Below are 14,771 nucleotides of genomic sequence, written 5' to 3' on the forward strand. Positions count from 1 at the left end.
CTGACATTTCAAGAACTCTTTTAACTACTTAAAGGATAAAGTTTCAGTTATCTTTTTTTATTCTTCCAATCGAGAATTCCCTACGCTTTCATTATCATATACCTTCACCCATTATGAGTGAAGCCACCCCGGACATCTCGTAGTTTCATTAGCCATTATTATACATATAGAGGATATAACAAGGCCGCGCGGAGATACGAAATTTCTCTTCGAGTGTTGAAAAATATCTCACGAGTGAGCGCAGCGAACGAGTGAAATATTTTTATTATATAAACACCTATGAAATACCAAACCATTTCACTTTAATAGGTATTTTGGTGTGAAAGGCGGGATTTATTATGTAGCCATGATAGCAAAGGTGATATTTTCACATGTGAAGATATCAAGTTTTCGCGCGAAAGCCCACCTGGTATTTCATTGGTGTTTATATAATGAAAGGGAGTTAATTAATGGCTAAGTTCTCGGTTTTTATTAATATATAAGTTAAATTTAGCAGTTAATGGCTAATTTTTTTTATTTGCCTTTCCGAGTGAATTAATGGTTATTTTTTTTTGTTATGTCTGTAGACTGAGATTATTGCAAATTTAGCCGGGCTTTTAAAACATTTAACTGTAGTATAATGTTCCAGGCTGTCAGATGGTGAAGACGCGAAAGTGAAAGGAACGCGAAAAGATGGCGGGGCGGGAAAAAGGAAAGAGGAATTTTCCTCCCTTTTTTCTTTCTCTCTCCCTTTTTTTCACAATTCAGCGGACCAGACTATCTCGGAGCCTGGGGGCGCTTTCCATTCAACCCAAAATTCCGTTAATTTCGGTTGGTACATCAAATGGAACGGACCATTTCGGTTTGGTCCGGGCGGAATATTCGGGACCAGCTTTGAAGGTGGCCCCGACTGTGACCGGTCTGGTCATTTTGGTCGGTCGGACCGAAATGTCCGTTTCCATTTGCCAAAATAGTTGTCCCCAGTACCGCTCTTTTCTATCCTGCTTACAAGACCAAGTAGTTTCCAATGGAAAGTGAAGTGCTGTGAGTAAAGCATGACATCTCAAATAGTTTGAATCAGTTGCAATTTTTTTCGATTTTTGATATTTGCCATTAACAGTGTCAAATAACTGACGCAACACGACACGTAGGTGAAAAAAAGTGCGTGAAATCAAGCTACAATTGTATAAAAGTCCGTGAGAATCAGCGTTGTCTGAAACCTGTCGACGATATTTAACTAAAGCAATTTATCAATTAAGCTGAAATGAATACAACAAAGCCTGGCTGAATACAAATTGGCTAAAACACCGAAATTATTTACCGTACAGTTCCAGGAATTGCTTCGAATCGTTCGAATATTCTGAGAAACGTATCGCTTCAATTCACGAGAATTTTTCACCTTCACTTGCATTCAAAGGCTTTGTACACGAAATAGGATTCCTCCGCCTTTAGTTTTCCACCGCCCCTTTTCGACAGTCGAGTGTTCTTTAGGATATAAACAGTATTTACTTTTCTCTTTTAGAGCGTAATTATGAGTGTGCTGAGAAGCCACAATAACAAAACGCGCGGTGGCTTGGGTCGGGTCTGTGCAACCGGAATGTACCGTTCCATTGAGCACGTGAAGTTTCCGAAATTTCAAACCGGAATTTTTGTTGAATGGAAAGCGCCCTGGGACACACCATTATCGCTTGTTACGTTTACTACATGTATCCCGCATCAAATGTCCTTGACAATTTCTTTTTCTCTGATTGGTCGAAACGATGTCAAACATTACCGAATTCTTTTCCGCCTACACAACTGCGTCCAAGATGGATTCTATTCACGAGAGTTTTGAGTACCTAGACAACAGCGAAGATCTTTCCTTTAACAGGAGCCATAGTAGTATGGTAAATGGCTATTCGGACCACAAGCCTGATTTTGATGACGCGAATGAAATAAGACAAAACTTGAGATCCGCAATGAAAGGAGCTCGACAGCGTATTGCAAATCTTCGATTGGACCTGGAAGAAAAGTGTGTGAGCTGTAATTATTATGCTTGTAATTGCTTTACGTTTTTAGTGCCATATGTAATATAATTCTTGAGCGTTTGTAGTATTAAGCTGAGTATCTCGAGTATATAAATTCCTAAGCTCTTGTGTTCAAGGGATTGTTTGTTTCGATATGATACGTGAACCAGAGAGAATCTTAGCAAATATTGTTCGATAGCAACCGAGCGCTAAAACGACGCCGATTATAAGCTTGCGCTTACTGATGTCAATTTATTGAATACGTATCAAATACGTAAATCTGTACAAATGAATTTAAATGGCTACTTCCAGTGTTGTCAAAGAAGAGATCAAAGCCTAAAAACTGGCTGTGTTTGGTGTCGAATGTGTCAGGTACTACGTACAAGTCTTCAAATGCCCAAAGCCAAGCAATCACAGAGTACACACCGTGATATGAAAAGTATTTAAGCATCACTTTTCAGTGAAGTTTTACTTAACTTTTTACTGTACTGTGTACAGGAACTTGAATTGAATTCCATTCTTAAATACTTTTTGGTGTTCGTGCTGTTTCTAAAGGTTTACAAACCACCTGCTTTTTATGTTTTATTTTGAACAATAAAACAAACACAAAGAAATGATATTTTTGCTGGTGGTCTATTTATTTTTTGTATATTGATAATTGGCTTTCAGCTGTAAAGAACAATATGTTATTTTTCTTTGAGTATCACTATAATTTTGTTAAAATGACTAAACTGAAAATTGATATTTCTCAATATATTAAAAAAATTACTCATGCATAAACCCTAAAAATATATTATGCCGGTTGAAAGCATGAGTGGGCTTTTCTAAAACTTGTCACTTTAATCTGAGTGTCTTTTTTAGCAAGATGGAAATTGCATTATTTAAATATAAGTACATTTGCTCATGTGGTTTTGTTTGTTAACCTGGCAACATTCAGTTATATCCTTTTATAGTAATTATTTTGCTTCTGAATGTAAATTATTGTATTGTTACAATTTTTATTTGATTTCCCAATCTAGACATGAACTTTATAAAGCTAATGTTTTATATTTGTGAATTTAATTAACCACTCTTGAATCTGCACAGTTGGTCAGCTCATATTTGGAGTGCAAAATGTAAGAAAAGAATGCCCACCCCCACCCACCTTTCCTTCTCTACTACTACTTCTCATTTATACTTCAATGTTAGATATCTCTGCCAGCAGGGAAAGAGAACCACAAATGTTACAAGTAAGCTTGGCATAGTGAGAGAAAAATAGGAGGAAGGAAATACATTCCTTATCTTGCTCCTTTCTGTAATTTGTTTTTCACCATAAGAGATCTCTGTTAGCAGGGAAAAGGAGCAACAAATGCCACTTAGCTACTGTTTTTTTTAAATAATTCTTTCATGTTGTGAATTCTCTCCAGAGATAAACTTCTGAGTGCAGAGAAATCTTTGAGGCAAAATCTTGAGGCAGAGTTAGCAGAAAAAACTGAGCAGTTGTACAAGGAAAGAGTGTCAAGTATGCATGGAGATAATGGAAGATATTCACCAAACCCAATGTTAAGCAGTTTTGGAAGTGATACCTCATTTATAGAAGAACTCTCAGCAGCACAACGTTTAAACCTTCAGGTAAAATTCCTTGAATATTGTTGCTTTTCATATGAGAGCTTTCCTTACAGTTTTTATATAATTTTCCCTTTTTCTTACATAATTTCACCATTTGTGTTAAAAACTGTCACTGTGTGGAACATGTCCAAGGTGGCTTAATGCTAAGTCATAACTGACACCCAGTGTCTGGTTAAGTGGCAGCAACCGGCTGCAAAACTTGCTACTATAAGGTTTGAGTCGTCCATTTTATGCAGAAAAAGGGTAAAGCAAGGCAGTGAAAGCCTCAAATTTCCTACAGTGCTTGATTGCCAAGCCACCTATTTTTACATCCTAGTTGTGTACTTTAATGTAACAAGAATCCTGGACACCAGAATTATTTTTGGCACTAGTAACATTCCAGAAGTAATTTATTTGTTGGTTTTTAATTTAAACGTAGTGCTATTGAAAATAAACAGCACAGTAAACTCTCACCTTGTGGACACCCTGCTATAACAGACACCCTGATAATAAGGATGGCAGTTACATTCCAGCCAAAAATAAATACAGGCATTTGAATGAAATAAACTCCCGCCATTACAGACTCTTGTTAATGAGGACATTAACTCGAGGTCTTAACAGTAGTGTTCACAGTAAAGGGAATTGACTGTAATTGTTTGTTTTAATTGACTGTGTGAAAGCTGTACAAAGCGTTACCCTTTCAATGTTATTATTTGCAGCTTACAGATAAGCTTACCAAAGCCGAAGCAGAAATTCAAGCATCTAAGATGAGTCGAGATGACTTGTTAGCTCAAACAGAGTCTCAAATAGCTGCCCGAGGAGCAGGTAGAAATTGATTTTAAATTCTTGTCAAATCAGTAAAGTTCAGCTCATATGTAATCTAATTTTTGTATATATTATTAATGTTTAGAACTCTTGCACCACTTTGGCACCATGTCAGGTCAGCTACATACACATGTAGTGATATCCTTCAGGCAGGCTAGAGTTTTTTTCAGTTTTCATGAATAACGTGTCATGGCTAGTACAGTTTGAAAGGAATCATGTTGAAGGACATGTTAAGTGGTCTTGCCAAAGCAACTACAGACTCCTGTTTATTCGAACCTTCAAGGGAAACAGAAAAAAAATCGAGTTATCGGGAGTTTGAGTTATTGAGAGTAAAATTATATAGAAAATTATCTCAAGGGAAATGAAAATTGCTTCAAGTTAGTGGGAGTTCTAGTTACAGAGGGTTAGAGTTACTGGGAGTCGACTGTATAGCGTTAAATGGATGCTATCTGGTACCTCGTACCAGTTATCAAAAAGTTGGCTCAAGTAAAATAGTATTGCTAACAGCCTCTGACAAAACTACTGTGATAATCTAAGTAATTTACTTTTAATTTACACTGATGGCAGACTGATTTTTATGTTTTGATCAATTTTTTCAGCTCTTGTTGAAAAAATCTACCAAGCTCAAAAAGAACGTGATGCAGCAATGAATGCAAGACTGAAGATGGCTTACAGTGAGCGTGAGGAATTACTGGATAAACTAAGAAGAACTGAAAGAGAACATACAGGGTATGAAAATATGGTTTCATTCTTCCTTCTTGTTTTGCCATGTATGCTGAACTTGGATAAGCTCCTGCCAGCTGTATTGGCCCTATTCAACACCGTTACTAAGGGTGTTTTCCTAAAGTTAGAACTGGCCAGCCGGAGAGGTCATATTTGAAAATAAAATGTTAACTTTTTCTTAAAATCTTCACTTAAACCTACCACAGCCAGCCATTGAACTGGCTGGATAGTTGTGACTAACAGTGGAATTCTCTTTCAACTGAACTGGTCTGGTTGGCCAGTTCTAACTAGTGGAGAGAGCCTGAGCCCTAAGATTTCAGGAGTAAGGTATAGGCAATTAGTAGGTGGGGGATTGAACTGCTAGAAAGTTCTTTTGGTCATATTATCATGTTCGATTTTGATGAGAGTTGCAGAGGGTCACACTTGTAGTAGCCAGGGAAAATACCCAGCCCACAGGCCTAAGTCAGAACCCTGCTCATTGATCCAAATCACACCATTTCCTTTTTTTCTATGGTAACTAGTATTTTTAAGTTATTAAGAAGGTCAGCCTATGCCTCACGTTCACTCAAAAACTAGTACTAAGTCCACTTTTGTAAAATGGTCTATTCGATCCACAGCAATGGCTATTACAATACTGACACCTAGATCTGTGGCTGTGTTAATATTGTTTTGTTTCATTCTTGTTTGACAGTTTTGACTCTGGTGTTGATAGCGTCTATGATGAAGAAGAATCCGAACCAGTAAGCGTTCTTAACCCTTTAAGCCCTAAGAGTGATCAGTGTCAAATTTCTCCTTGTAAAATCAATGCTTTGTAAAACAGATTGGTCATGAGAATTAAGGACATGATCACACAATACGAATTTGCTTGATATTTTATCAACTTCTCCCCACTACCTCTGTAGGAAATGAATAGGGGCAACAAATGAGAATTCAAATTTTGATGTTAGGGTTTAAAGGGTTAATCTTCCCTTACTTTGTACTAACAAAGAAAGCTTCAAGCTATAGTTGTACATTATTCTGAATATTAAAACATTAAAATAAAATTGTATTTATATTTTTTCAACAGACCATGAGATCTTTACTTGGTAGAATAGCCTCTTCTGAAACTCCTGAATCAATTGACAAACATGGTAATTTAATGGCTTACAAGATAAGGACAGTACAGAAAAACAGAAAGAAAATGGTGACGGAAGAACTTAAAGCTGTTATCGCTGAAAGAGATGCGGCTGTGGAAAAGGTCAATTCTCAGATTGCTTGATTTTAACCTTTTAAGTCCCAATAGTGACCAACAACAAGTTTCTCCTAACAATATCCATACATTGTCAAGAGATAAAGTTATGAGAATTAATAAAATGATCGTAATAGAGAAAATTCCATGACCTTTTATCAAATTCTCTTAACTAATTCTTAAAGGAGATGTATGGAGATCAGTTTGGAGAATTTGTACGAGGATATCGGGGCTTAAAGGGTTAACAGTCTGTTGAAGGTTCTAATTAATAGAGCCAAAGTATGAGTTTGTTGTACTTCGCAAGAAGTTCTAGTTCTTTTGCTTAACTCTCATTGTGTTGCTGTGAGATTTAACTGCGCTGAGTTCTGCTTGGGCGGGCTAAACAAATACTTTGTATGCTTACACTGTAAGATCATGTTCACTGAAGTAATTCCGTATCTTTTTTCATTTTGCAGTCAAAGGCACTGGAAGCAGAGGTCATCAATCTCCGGAAAGAAATTGAAATAATGAAAAACCAGCACAAGTTAATTGATAGACAAAGGCTTAAGGCCATTCAGGTAAAGTATACACTGCCAGACCACATCGTATCTTCAGGAATATCAATTTTCAGGAAAAAACATTCTGTGCAGGCTCACGAAGGGAGCTTTTGGGTTTGACAAGCATGGATGTAAAAGAATTTAAATTAACAGACTACCGTTGATGATTGAGGTATACACACTTAATGGATAAGAGTTGAGATTCTTTATCTGAAACGTTTTGTTTATTGGTGAAAATAAAGTGGAGGGCTTTGTCACGTGTTCCTTCCCCATGTTCGGGAGGATTGCATGACAAGCCAAAAGGATATTTGAGTGGGAGGCTATAAAACAGTTGGCATAATTCAGCATTTCCAGGTAGACCATAATGCACCATTTATCCCCCAAAATTTTACATAATCATAATTGTCTTCAATTTCTCTTACAACAACTATAACACCCACGAGAATCTGGAAACATTCGTTATGAAAAATTTAGGGGGTCAAACAAGGTGCATTGTGGTCTATGTGAAAATGTGAATTGGAAGTATGACGTAGCAAGCGAAGTAAGGTTTTGCAGTTCATTGCCTGCTGGTGGTATAGAACTGGGTTGCAGTGACGTTACAGGCAGTATTTGTCATTTTCAGACTTCAGTCAGTTTGCAGGGTGTTTCACAGGACTTAAGATTTGTAAATCCATTTTTTACTCTTTGTAACAGAATCAGTCGGCCCAGGCAATCCAAGAGAGAGATTTAGCCTTTAAGAAGAGCAAAAGACTTGAAGAAGAAATTGAAACTATCAGAGTTTATTACAGGTTAGGAACTCCTCACAAATTTGTTGTGACTTGTAAAACCTTTTGTCAGTGCTGACTGAAATAAAAACGTTAAAGGCGAACGGCTGCTTGCAAGTTACCTCACTCTACCAAATTTTTTCAAGTGAAACGAGAACGAGGTCTCTTCGATGACTAAAATTTCTTTGTTACTTTACTTTTTACTACTTTAGTTTCTTTTTTTTTTTAATCATGAATTATTTTACAGTTTACACGGATCCCTAACGCAAGAACAATCTCTTCGCGACCAATTCAACCAAACCATGGATAACTTTGAAAGTCGATTAAGAGCCCGTGATGCAGACATCCAGCAAGCACAGCGGAGTTATGATGAAGTGGTTGCGAAACTTAAGTCAGTGTCACAGGAAAGAAACACGCTCGCTAAACAACTGGAGGAGTCTTCTAAAAACAGACAACGGGAGAAAGACAGAGCTGACAAGTAAGTTCAAGACATCTTAGTAACACGGCAATGAAGTTGAGCGACAATCTTAAACAAGATCGATGGAACATTTCGAACCCTCCCCCTCCCCTCCCCCTCCCCTCCCCCCCTCCCCTCCAGGTCAAGGATAAGAACATTAAGCGTTTTGGTCTTTGAGCGGCTTTATCCTTGATTTAGGGGAGATGGGGAGTGTGCTGTAGCATTTTTGCTGCCCAAAATTGTAGTGCGCAGTCGCTCTTTGTGTCGTCACGCAACGCAAGGAGCATCGTTTATTGATGAAAAAAAGTTTTGGCTCCTTGTGAGACTACCGTTAAGTTTACGATCTGATCGCCCTCATTCTCTCCTACCTCCCCTTTTTCTTACTCTCAAATATTAAGAACAGCGCAAGAAAGAGAACCGGTAAGTTTAAATGGCGAGGGAACTGTCCTTCTCTCCTTTTTTTCAACCCCCTCTTTTTCCGTTGCTCCTGAGCACTCGGTAATTTTGCCCACAAGTTGCTTGTACTTCCTAATTTACAGGCTGAAATATTGTTTACGAGGTTAGTCAGTCATTGGAACCCACCATATACATTTTTTAATTTTCATCTATCCTCCAACGTTAAGGGGGCCCATTTTGTCCAACCTCGGTTATATTTCTTCCCAATGAAAACTAAATTTACTCGCGCGTTGCTGTATTTGCTTTTCTTTTTGCTTTATTTTTGTAGGTTAGAAAGATTGGTCGGAGTTCTGCGCAAACGCATTTCAGACTCGGGAGGAACAAGCGTAGCAACTATCAACTAGAGGGAGGAGTGGGGATAGGGCGAAGGAGTAATATTAAAGGGGTGGGGTGAGGAACGGTGGGCCATTAATAGGTGTATCTTAGTATCCCAGGAGCTTAGGGAAAAGGTTGCGATCAATGGACGCCTGATTATTAGATGGTAGGGGTGTACAATTAGGTTCCCTTGCAAAGAGATTAGATTATTTATGTCTTTGGGAAAGTGCCACCAAAGGGGAAGGGGTGAATCGTTTGTGTCACCAGGAGGGAGGGGTGAGTCATTAGTCTCTCTTCTTGGGACAGAGTATGTGTATATATTATACATGTAAGATTATAGCACGAAAAATGAGCTTGTATTTTACTTATTTGTACTGAGAGAATGAATATTAGACAAAAAAGAATCCTTTTGGATCAGTTATCTGAAAAATGACCAAGAAAAGATGTCACTCTGTCCAGAAATAATTCGTTTGCGGTTTAATCAAAGCTGTTTGTGTTTTGTTCAATTACTGCTCATTAACCCGTTTTGGTGTCTTATTTGTTTCATTTTTTGCCGGAGTAAAGGAGATATCAACAAAAGTGCAAAATTTTCTCCATCTTCAAATAACAAGCAAGTGGCAACTGTAACTTGTCAGTGACCAATGACATTTGTTATGTAAGTTAATTTTATTTTAAATAAAACCACCCATAAAGGGATTTTTCTTTGATTATAAAGAAGTGGAGAAGTGTCGTAGTTTCCAGGATACAGAAGAGCAGGAATCAGTATTTACAGCTAGGGTGATTTGTTACTCTTCCACAGATTACACTTGATACATTTGAAACCATAGTAGCTGAAGATAGCCGCCCGTTATAGAAAGTGCCCGATTTCGACGATCTTACAGAAAAATAACACGCTAAACAGTTTAGAATGGGTATAACTAAATGAATCAAAGGTTATCTTTCCTCGTGAATGTTGATTTTGTTTGATGAGAATAATTGTGAAAGACGTTACTCTCAATAAACACGAACTCAAACGGAAGGACCTTGAATTTAATCGTAAAATCGTGTTATATTTATTTCCCAAGATTAATTGAGTTAACAGCTTTTTAACTTTTGAGTCTGGACAAAACTTTGTCTTCTGATCTGGCCAGTCAAATAAAACCTCCAGAAGCTTTTTAACATAACATAACTTTATTATTTATATAGGGCAAAATACATGGGTATATGATCTAATGCGCTTCACATTACAATGCTCACAATATTACAATGAAATGGATAAAAAATTTTCTGGCCACTTTTGAAATTAGAGTTTCATGCTGGGTGATACTCAATTGCCATCCAGATGCAGTCGGTGTCACTATAGTACTGATGCCAGCCATAAAAAAGGTCGCCATTTTTCTTGACCCCAGTAAACGGGTCATGAGTAAACCCAGGAGCCATCATCACCTCTTCGTACAGACTTTTGAAATCATTCTCGTGAAATTTCTGCATCCTTCCTGTTCCATACACCTGAGTGTGTACCTCCAGCATCTCTGGGTCTGTGTGGTGATTATGAATTCCGCAGTGGGTCTTAGCAGGGCTAAACCAGACGTTTACCTTGATGTTGTACTTTGAAACACCACATTCTTGGCTGGGTTTCTTTGTTCCAGTCACTATGTAGGTATCAAATTCCACTGTTCCCACTTCAAATTGAGGTGATTTATATAGCGGTACATCACGTGGATAAGTCGAGTCCTGGGCTGACAGCTGGTACCATCCTTCATCAAGGATGACGCCACCAAGATTGTCTTCATCCGGGAGTTTAATCAGGACAAGAGACTCTCCACTGACGATCTTTACACCTTAGTAAAACAATGTTACAATTAAACAGTTCTAGTCGTGTTGGCTATAAAATGGGCGCGGTCAGTCTAACAACCAAGCGTGAACAAGAGTGGATTAATCGGCTGCTCCCGGTGTGAACGCGCCTTATAATACAGATGTGTTACAGAGTTCCCTTCTAGTGTAAATACATGGCGAAATTTGCACAGAAACAAACCAGAAGCTCTACCAAGGAAGGGAGAATGGAAGGGATAAAGGATTTCACTCTTTAATACTCTTTTGCCCCTCGTTGTTTCTTTGTTGAGCCTTTAAAACGATGGAAGAAAAGGCGAAACGAAGCACGGCATTTATTTTCCGTTTTATTGCGAGATGATTGGTTGGAGCTCATGCAAATGACATAGCAGGTTAATCAAACGAATATTGGTTTTGTGTTGTGACCTTACTTATCTTCTGTGAACCTGAGTTTTCAATGAGTGGCCCACAAATTGCACTGCGAAAGGTCTTGAACCGTTGTATATAATAGTTTATTTTTTTCCTATAGTTTTTACTAGTTCTCGGAGATACAGCTCCTTCGATGGACGTTTTAGGACGCTCACGCGACGACAACGCATAGCAATAAGTGTAGTTTCACAAAAATGTCACAAATTCATCCATAAATTAAGCGACTCTTTTGTCAACTTTTGCGACATTTAATGCCAAGTCATGACCGAATTGCAAGTCGTTTTCAAAGGATTTACAGCTACCCTACCGTCTTAGGACTATTCTTGAGATAGCTGTGTTTCTACTTCTTAGTAAATCCTCTCGGGCTCGGAGGTGGGGGTGGGGGAGATCATGCTAGAACAGACAATCAAATTTAAATTTAACATCACTAAATATGTTGACAAACACTAGAACGTTGTCTTCGACACAGTATGTTTTTTTTTTTTTAAACCAGATATTTCTTCACGCAACACCCTATTAGCAATACCCGTATGGGTAAAAATATTGGCTTTCCATGCGGAACTAAAATTTACACGCATATCATCCACGTCCCTTTGTCCTCTCATGTTGCTTCCAGCCCGGTGATGAAATGTAATGTATACATGTCACGCAACGGGAAGAAAATTGTCCCTAAGTCAAGAAAAAGAGAGCTTGGGAATCTCTATGTCGAGAGAAAAGAGGGCTTTTCCACGTTAAAATGTTTGTTTCGAGTTCCTCAAAGAATTTACAAACCAAAAAAGCACGATAACAAGAACAAGTACGACACGTATGTAAGGTAAAAAATTTGCATATGGCACGCAAAAACATTGAAAAATATACTAACGTAATATAACCATAGTAAATAAATGTTATAAATTTAAAGGGTAACGGTCTGATGGACATTTTATTACATACAAAAGTAAGGCTCGCAAATTACCTCGAAGAATGGTCGACTTTCTTGGTCGTAAAACCTTGTGCGGTGGCGACCCTGAAATAATTGCCTCCGAGTTGGAAATGTTTACAACGATAGTGGGTTTCTTAACTTCAAAATCTTGAGCGTCCGTGAGCCACTTCGACTTTAGAAACTTGGAAAATTTGAGAGGCTGTTTCGAGTTGGGTGCCATTCCGCCGTTCGTTGCATGTACTTCAATTCACTCAAAAAGACAACTCAAGATATCACGGAGGTGTCAGTATATCACGACCCGAATGCCAAGCCTTCCTTAGCTGGTGAGGGTAAGGAGATATTAATCCCCAGTACCCTAGGGCTGGTATAAGGATGTTAATTTGATTTGACTGTGTTATGAAATGGAGTCTTGATTATCAATATCAATAATTAGGAATCAATTCTTTTCAAAGTAGTCTTGCTCATCAGTATTAAAAAATTAGAATTTCATGCTGGGTGATACTCAATTGCCATCCAGATGCAGTCGGTGTCACTATAGTACTGATGCCAGCCATAAAAGAGGTCGCCATTTTTCTTGACCCCAGTACTGAGACGGATCGTGAGTAAACCCAGGAGCCATCATCACCTCTTCGTACAGACTTTTAAAATCATTCACGTGAAATTTCTGCATCCTTCCTGTTCCATACACCTGAGTGTGTACCTCCAGCATCTCTGGGTCTGTGTGGTGATTATGAATTCCCCCGGGGGGGGGGGGGGGGGGCGGGTGAATTCCGCAGTGGGTCTTAGCAGGGCTGAACCAGACGTTTACCTTGATCTTGTTCTTTCTAATACCACATTCGTGGCTGGGTTTCTTTGTTCAAGTCACTATGTAGGGATCAAATTCCACTGTTTCCACTTCAAATTGAGGTGATTTGAGCGTCCGTGAGCCACTTCGACTTCAGAAGCCTGGAAAATTTGAGGGGCTGTTCCGAGTTGGGTACCATTACCCTGTTGATTCCATGCAGTTCAACCCACTCCAAGAGACAACTCAAGATATCCGGGAGGTGTCAATATATCACGATAAACGAGTCCCAAGCCTTCCTAAGCGGGTAAGGGTGAGAAGATTTGAACCCCTAGTAACGTAGGACTGGGGTTAGTTAATTTAGTGCAACTTCGATATAACCCGGGGCCAACGGACTGGCAAAATTAGTTCAACATACCGAGATTACGTTACATCAAAGGAAACACATATCCCTAGTGTATGTGTTTCCCCTACCCAGAAACACATATCCCTAGTTATATGTGTTTCCCCTACCCAGGAACACGTATTCCTAATGATATGTGTTTCCCCAACTAGGAAACACATATCCCTAGTGATATGTGTTTCCTCTACCCGGAAACACATATCCCTAGTGTATGTGTTTCCCCTACCCAGAAACACATATCCCTAGTTATATGTGTTTCCCCTACCCGGGAACACGTATTCCTAATGATATGTGTTTCCCCAACTAGGAAACACATATCCCTAATGATATGTGTTTCCCCTACCCGGAAACACATATCCCTAGTGATATGTTTTTCCCCTACCCGGAAACACATATCCCTAGTTATATATGTTTCCCCAACCCAGAAACACATATCTCTAGTGATAAGTGTTTCCCCTACCCGGGAATACATACCTCTAGTAATATGTGTTTCCCCTAACCGGAAACACATATCCCTAGTTATATGTGTTTCCCCTAACTGGGAACACATATCCTTAGTGATAAGTGTTTCCCCACCTGGGAAACACAAATCCCTAGTGATATGTGTTTCCTGTACCTGGAAACACATATCCCTAGTGATATGTTTTCCCCCTACCCAGAAACACATATCCCTAGTTATATGTGTTTCCCCTACCCGGAAACACATATCCTCAGTGACATGTGTTTCCCCTACCCCGGAGCACATATCCCTAGTTACATGTGTTTGCCCTACCCAGGAACACATATCCCTAGTAATAGCTGTTTCCCCTACCCGGGAACACATATCCCTAGTGATATGTGTTTCCCCTACCCTGAAATGCATATCCCTAGTAATATGTGTTTTCCCTACCCGGGAACACATATCGCTAGTGATATGTGTTTCCCCTTCCCGTGAACACATATCCCCAGTGGCAATATACGTGTTTCCCTTACCCGAAAAAACATATCCCTAGTGATATGTGTTCCCCCACCTGGGAAAGACATATTTCTAGTGATAAGTGTTCCCCCACCTTGGAAACACATATCCCTAGAGATATGTGTTCCCCCACCTGGGAAAGACATATCACTAGTGAGATGTGTTGCCCCACCAGGGAAACACGTATCCCTAGTGATATGTGTTCCCCCACCTGGGAAACACATATCCCTAGTGATATGTGTTTCCCCACCTGGAAAGCACATATCCCTCGTGATATGTGTTCCCTCACCTTGGAAACACATATCCCTAGTGATATGTGTTCCCCTACCTGGGAAACACGTGTCCCTAGTGATATGTGTTCCCCTACCTGGGAAACACATTTCCCTAGTGATATGTGTTCCCCTACCTGGGAAACACATATCTTTAGTGATATGTGTTCCCCCACTTTGGAAACACATATCCCCCGTGTTTCCCTACCTCAGAAACACATATCCCTAGTAATATGTGTTCCCCCACCTGGGAAACACAAATCCCTAGTGATATGTGTTCCCCCACCTGGGAAACATAGATCCCTAGTGATATCTGTTCCCCCACCT

The 14,771-nt window shown here is 39.2% G+C and overlaps 2 protein-coding genes across 2 annotated transcripts; one reads left to right on the plus strand and one right to left on the minus strand.

Annotated features, from left to right (window-relative positions):
* The first annotated feature begins 1,762 nt into the window (after positions 1 to 1,762).
* On the plus strand, positions 1,763 to 8,965 carry LOC140924446 (mirror-image polydactyly gene 1 protein-like). Its single transcript, XM_073374478.1, has 10 exons — positions 1,763 to 1,990; positions 3,392 to 3,596; positions 4,292 to 4,397; positions 4,997 to 5,126; positions 5,812 to 5,860; positions 6,187 to 6,357; positions 6,804 to 6,905; positions 7,578 to 7,672; positions 7,896 to 8,126; positions 8,830 to 8,965. The coding sequence occupies exons 1-10, from the start codon at positions 1,788 to 1,790 to the stop codon at positions 8,903 to 8,905; spliced, it is 1,368 nt and encodes a 455-aa protein (XP_073230579.1). The 5' UTR covers positions 1,763 to 1,787; the 3' UTR covers positions 8,906 to 8,965.
* A 1,062-nt stretch (positions 8,966 to 10,027) lies between these two features.
* On the minus strand, positions 10,028 to 12,329 carry LOC140924447 (uncharacterized). Its single transcript, XM_073374479.1, has 2 exons — positions 12,070 to 12,329; positions 10,028 to 10,696 (listed from the first exon to the last, which is right to left on the minus strand). The coding sequence occupies exons 1-2, from the start codon at positions 12,254 to 12,256 to the stop codon at positions 10,167 to 10,169; spliced, it is 717 nt and encodes a 238-aa protein (XP_073230580.1). The 5' UTR covers positions 12,257 to 12,329; the 3' UTR covers positions 10,028 to 10,166.
* Between the last annotated feature and the right edge of the window lie 2,442 nt (positions 12,330 to 14,771).

Source organism: Porites lutea, chromosome 14, assembly GCF_958299795.1.
Source record: "Porites lutea chromosome 14, jaPorLute2.1, whole genome shotgun sequence".
In the NCBI taxonomy this organism is placed as follows: domain Eukaryota; kingdom Metazoa; phylum Cnidaria; class Anthozoa; order Scleractinia; family Poritidae; genus Porites; species Porites lutea.

Excerpts from the sequence above, each read along its gene's own strand:
- LOC140924446 (XM_073374478.1), top strand. The coding sequence starts at position 1,788 with ATGGATTCTATTCACGAGAGTTTTGAGTACCTAGACAACAGCGAAGAT. Across the intron at positions 3,597-4,291 it reads CACAACGTTTAAACCTTCAG|CTTACAGATAAGCTTACCAA; the intron begins GTAAAATTCCTT and ends TATTATTTGCAG. Across the intron at positions 6,358-6,803 it reads GAGATGCGGCTGTGGAAAAG|TCAAAGGCACTGGAAGCAGA; the intron begins GTCAATTCTCAG and ends TTCATTTTGCAG.
- LOC140924447 (XM_073374479.1), bottom strand. The coding sequence starts at position 12,256 with ATGGCACCCAACTCGAAACAGCCTCTCAAATTTTCCAAGTTTCTAAAG. Across the intron at positions 10,697-12,069 it reads AAAGTCGACCATTCTTCGAG|GTGTAAAGATCGTCAGTGGA; the intron begins GTAATTTGCGAG and ends TGTTTTACTAAG.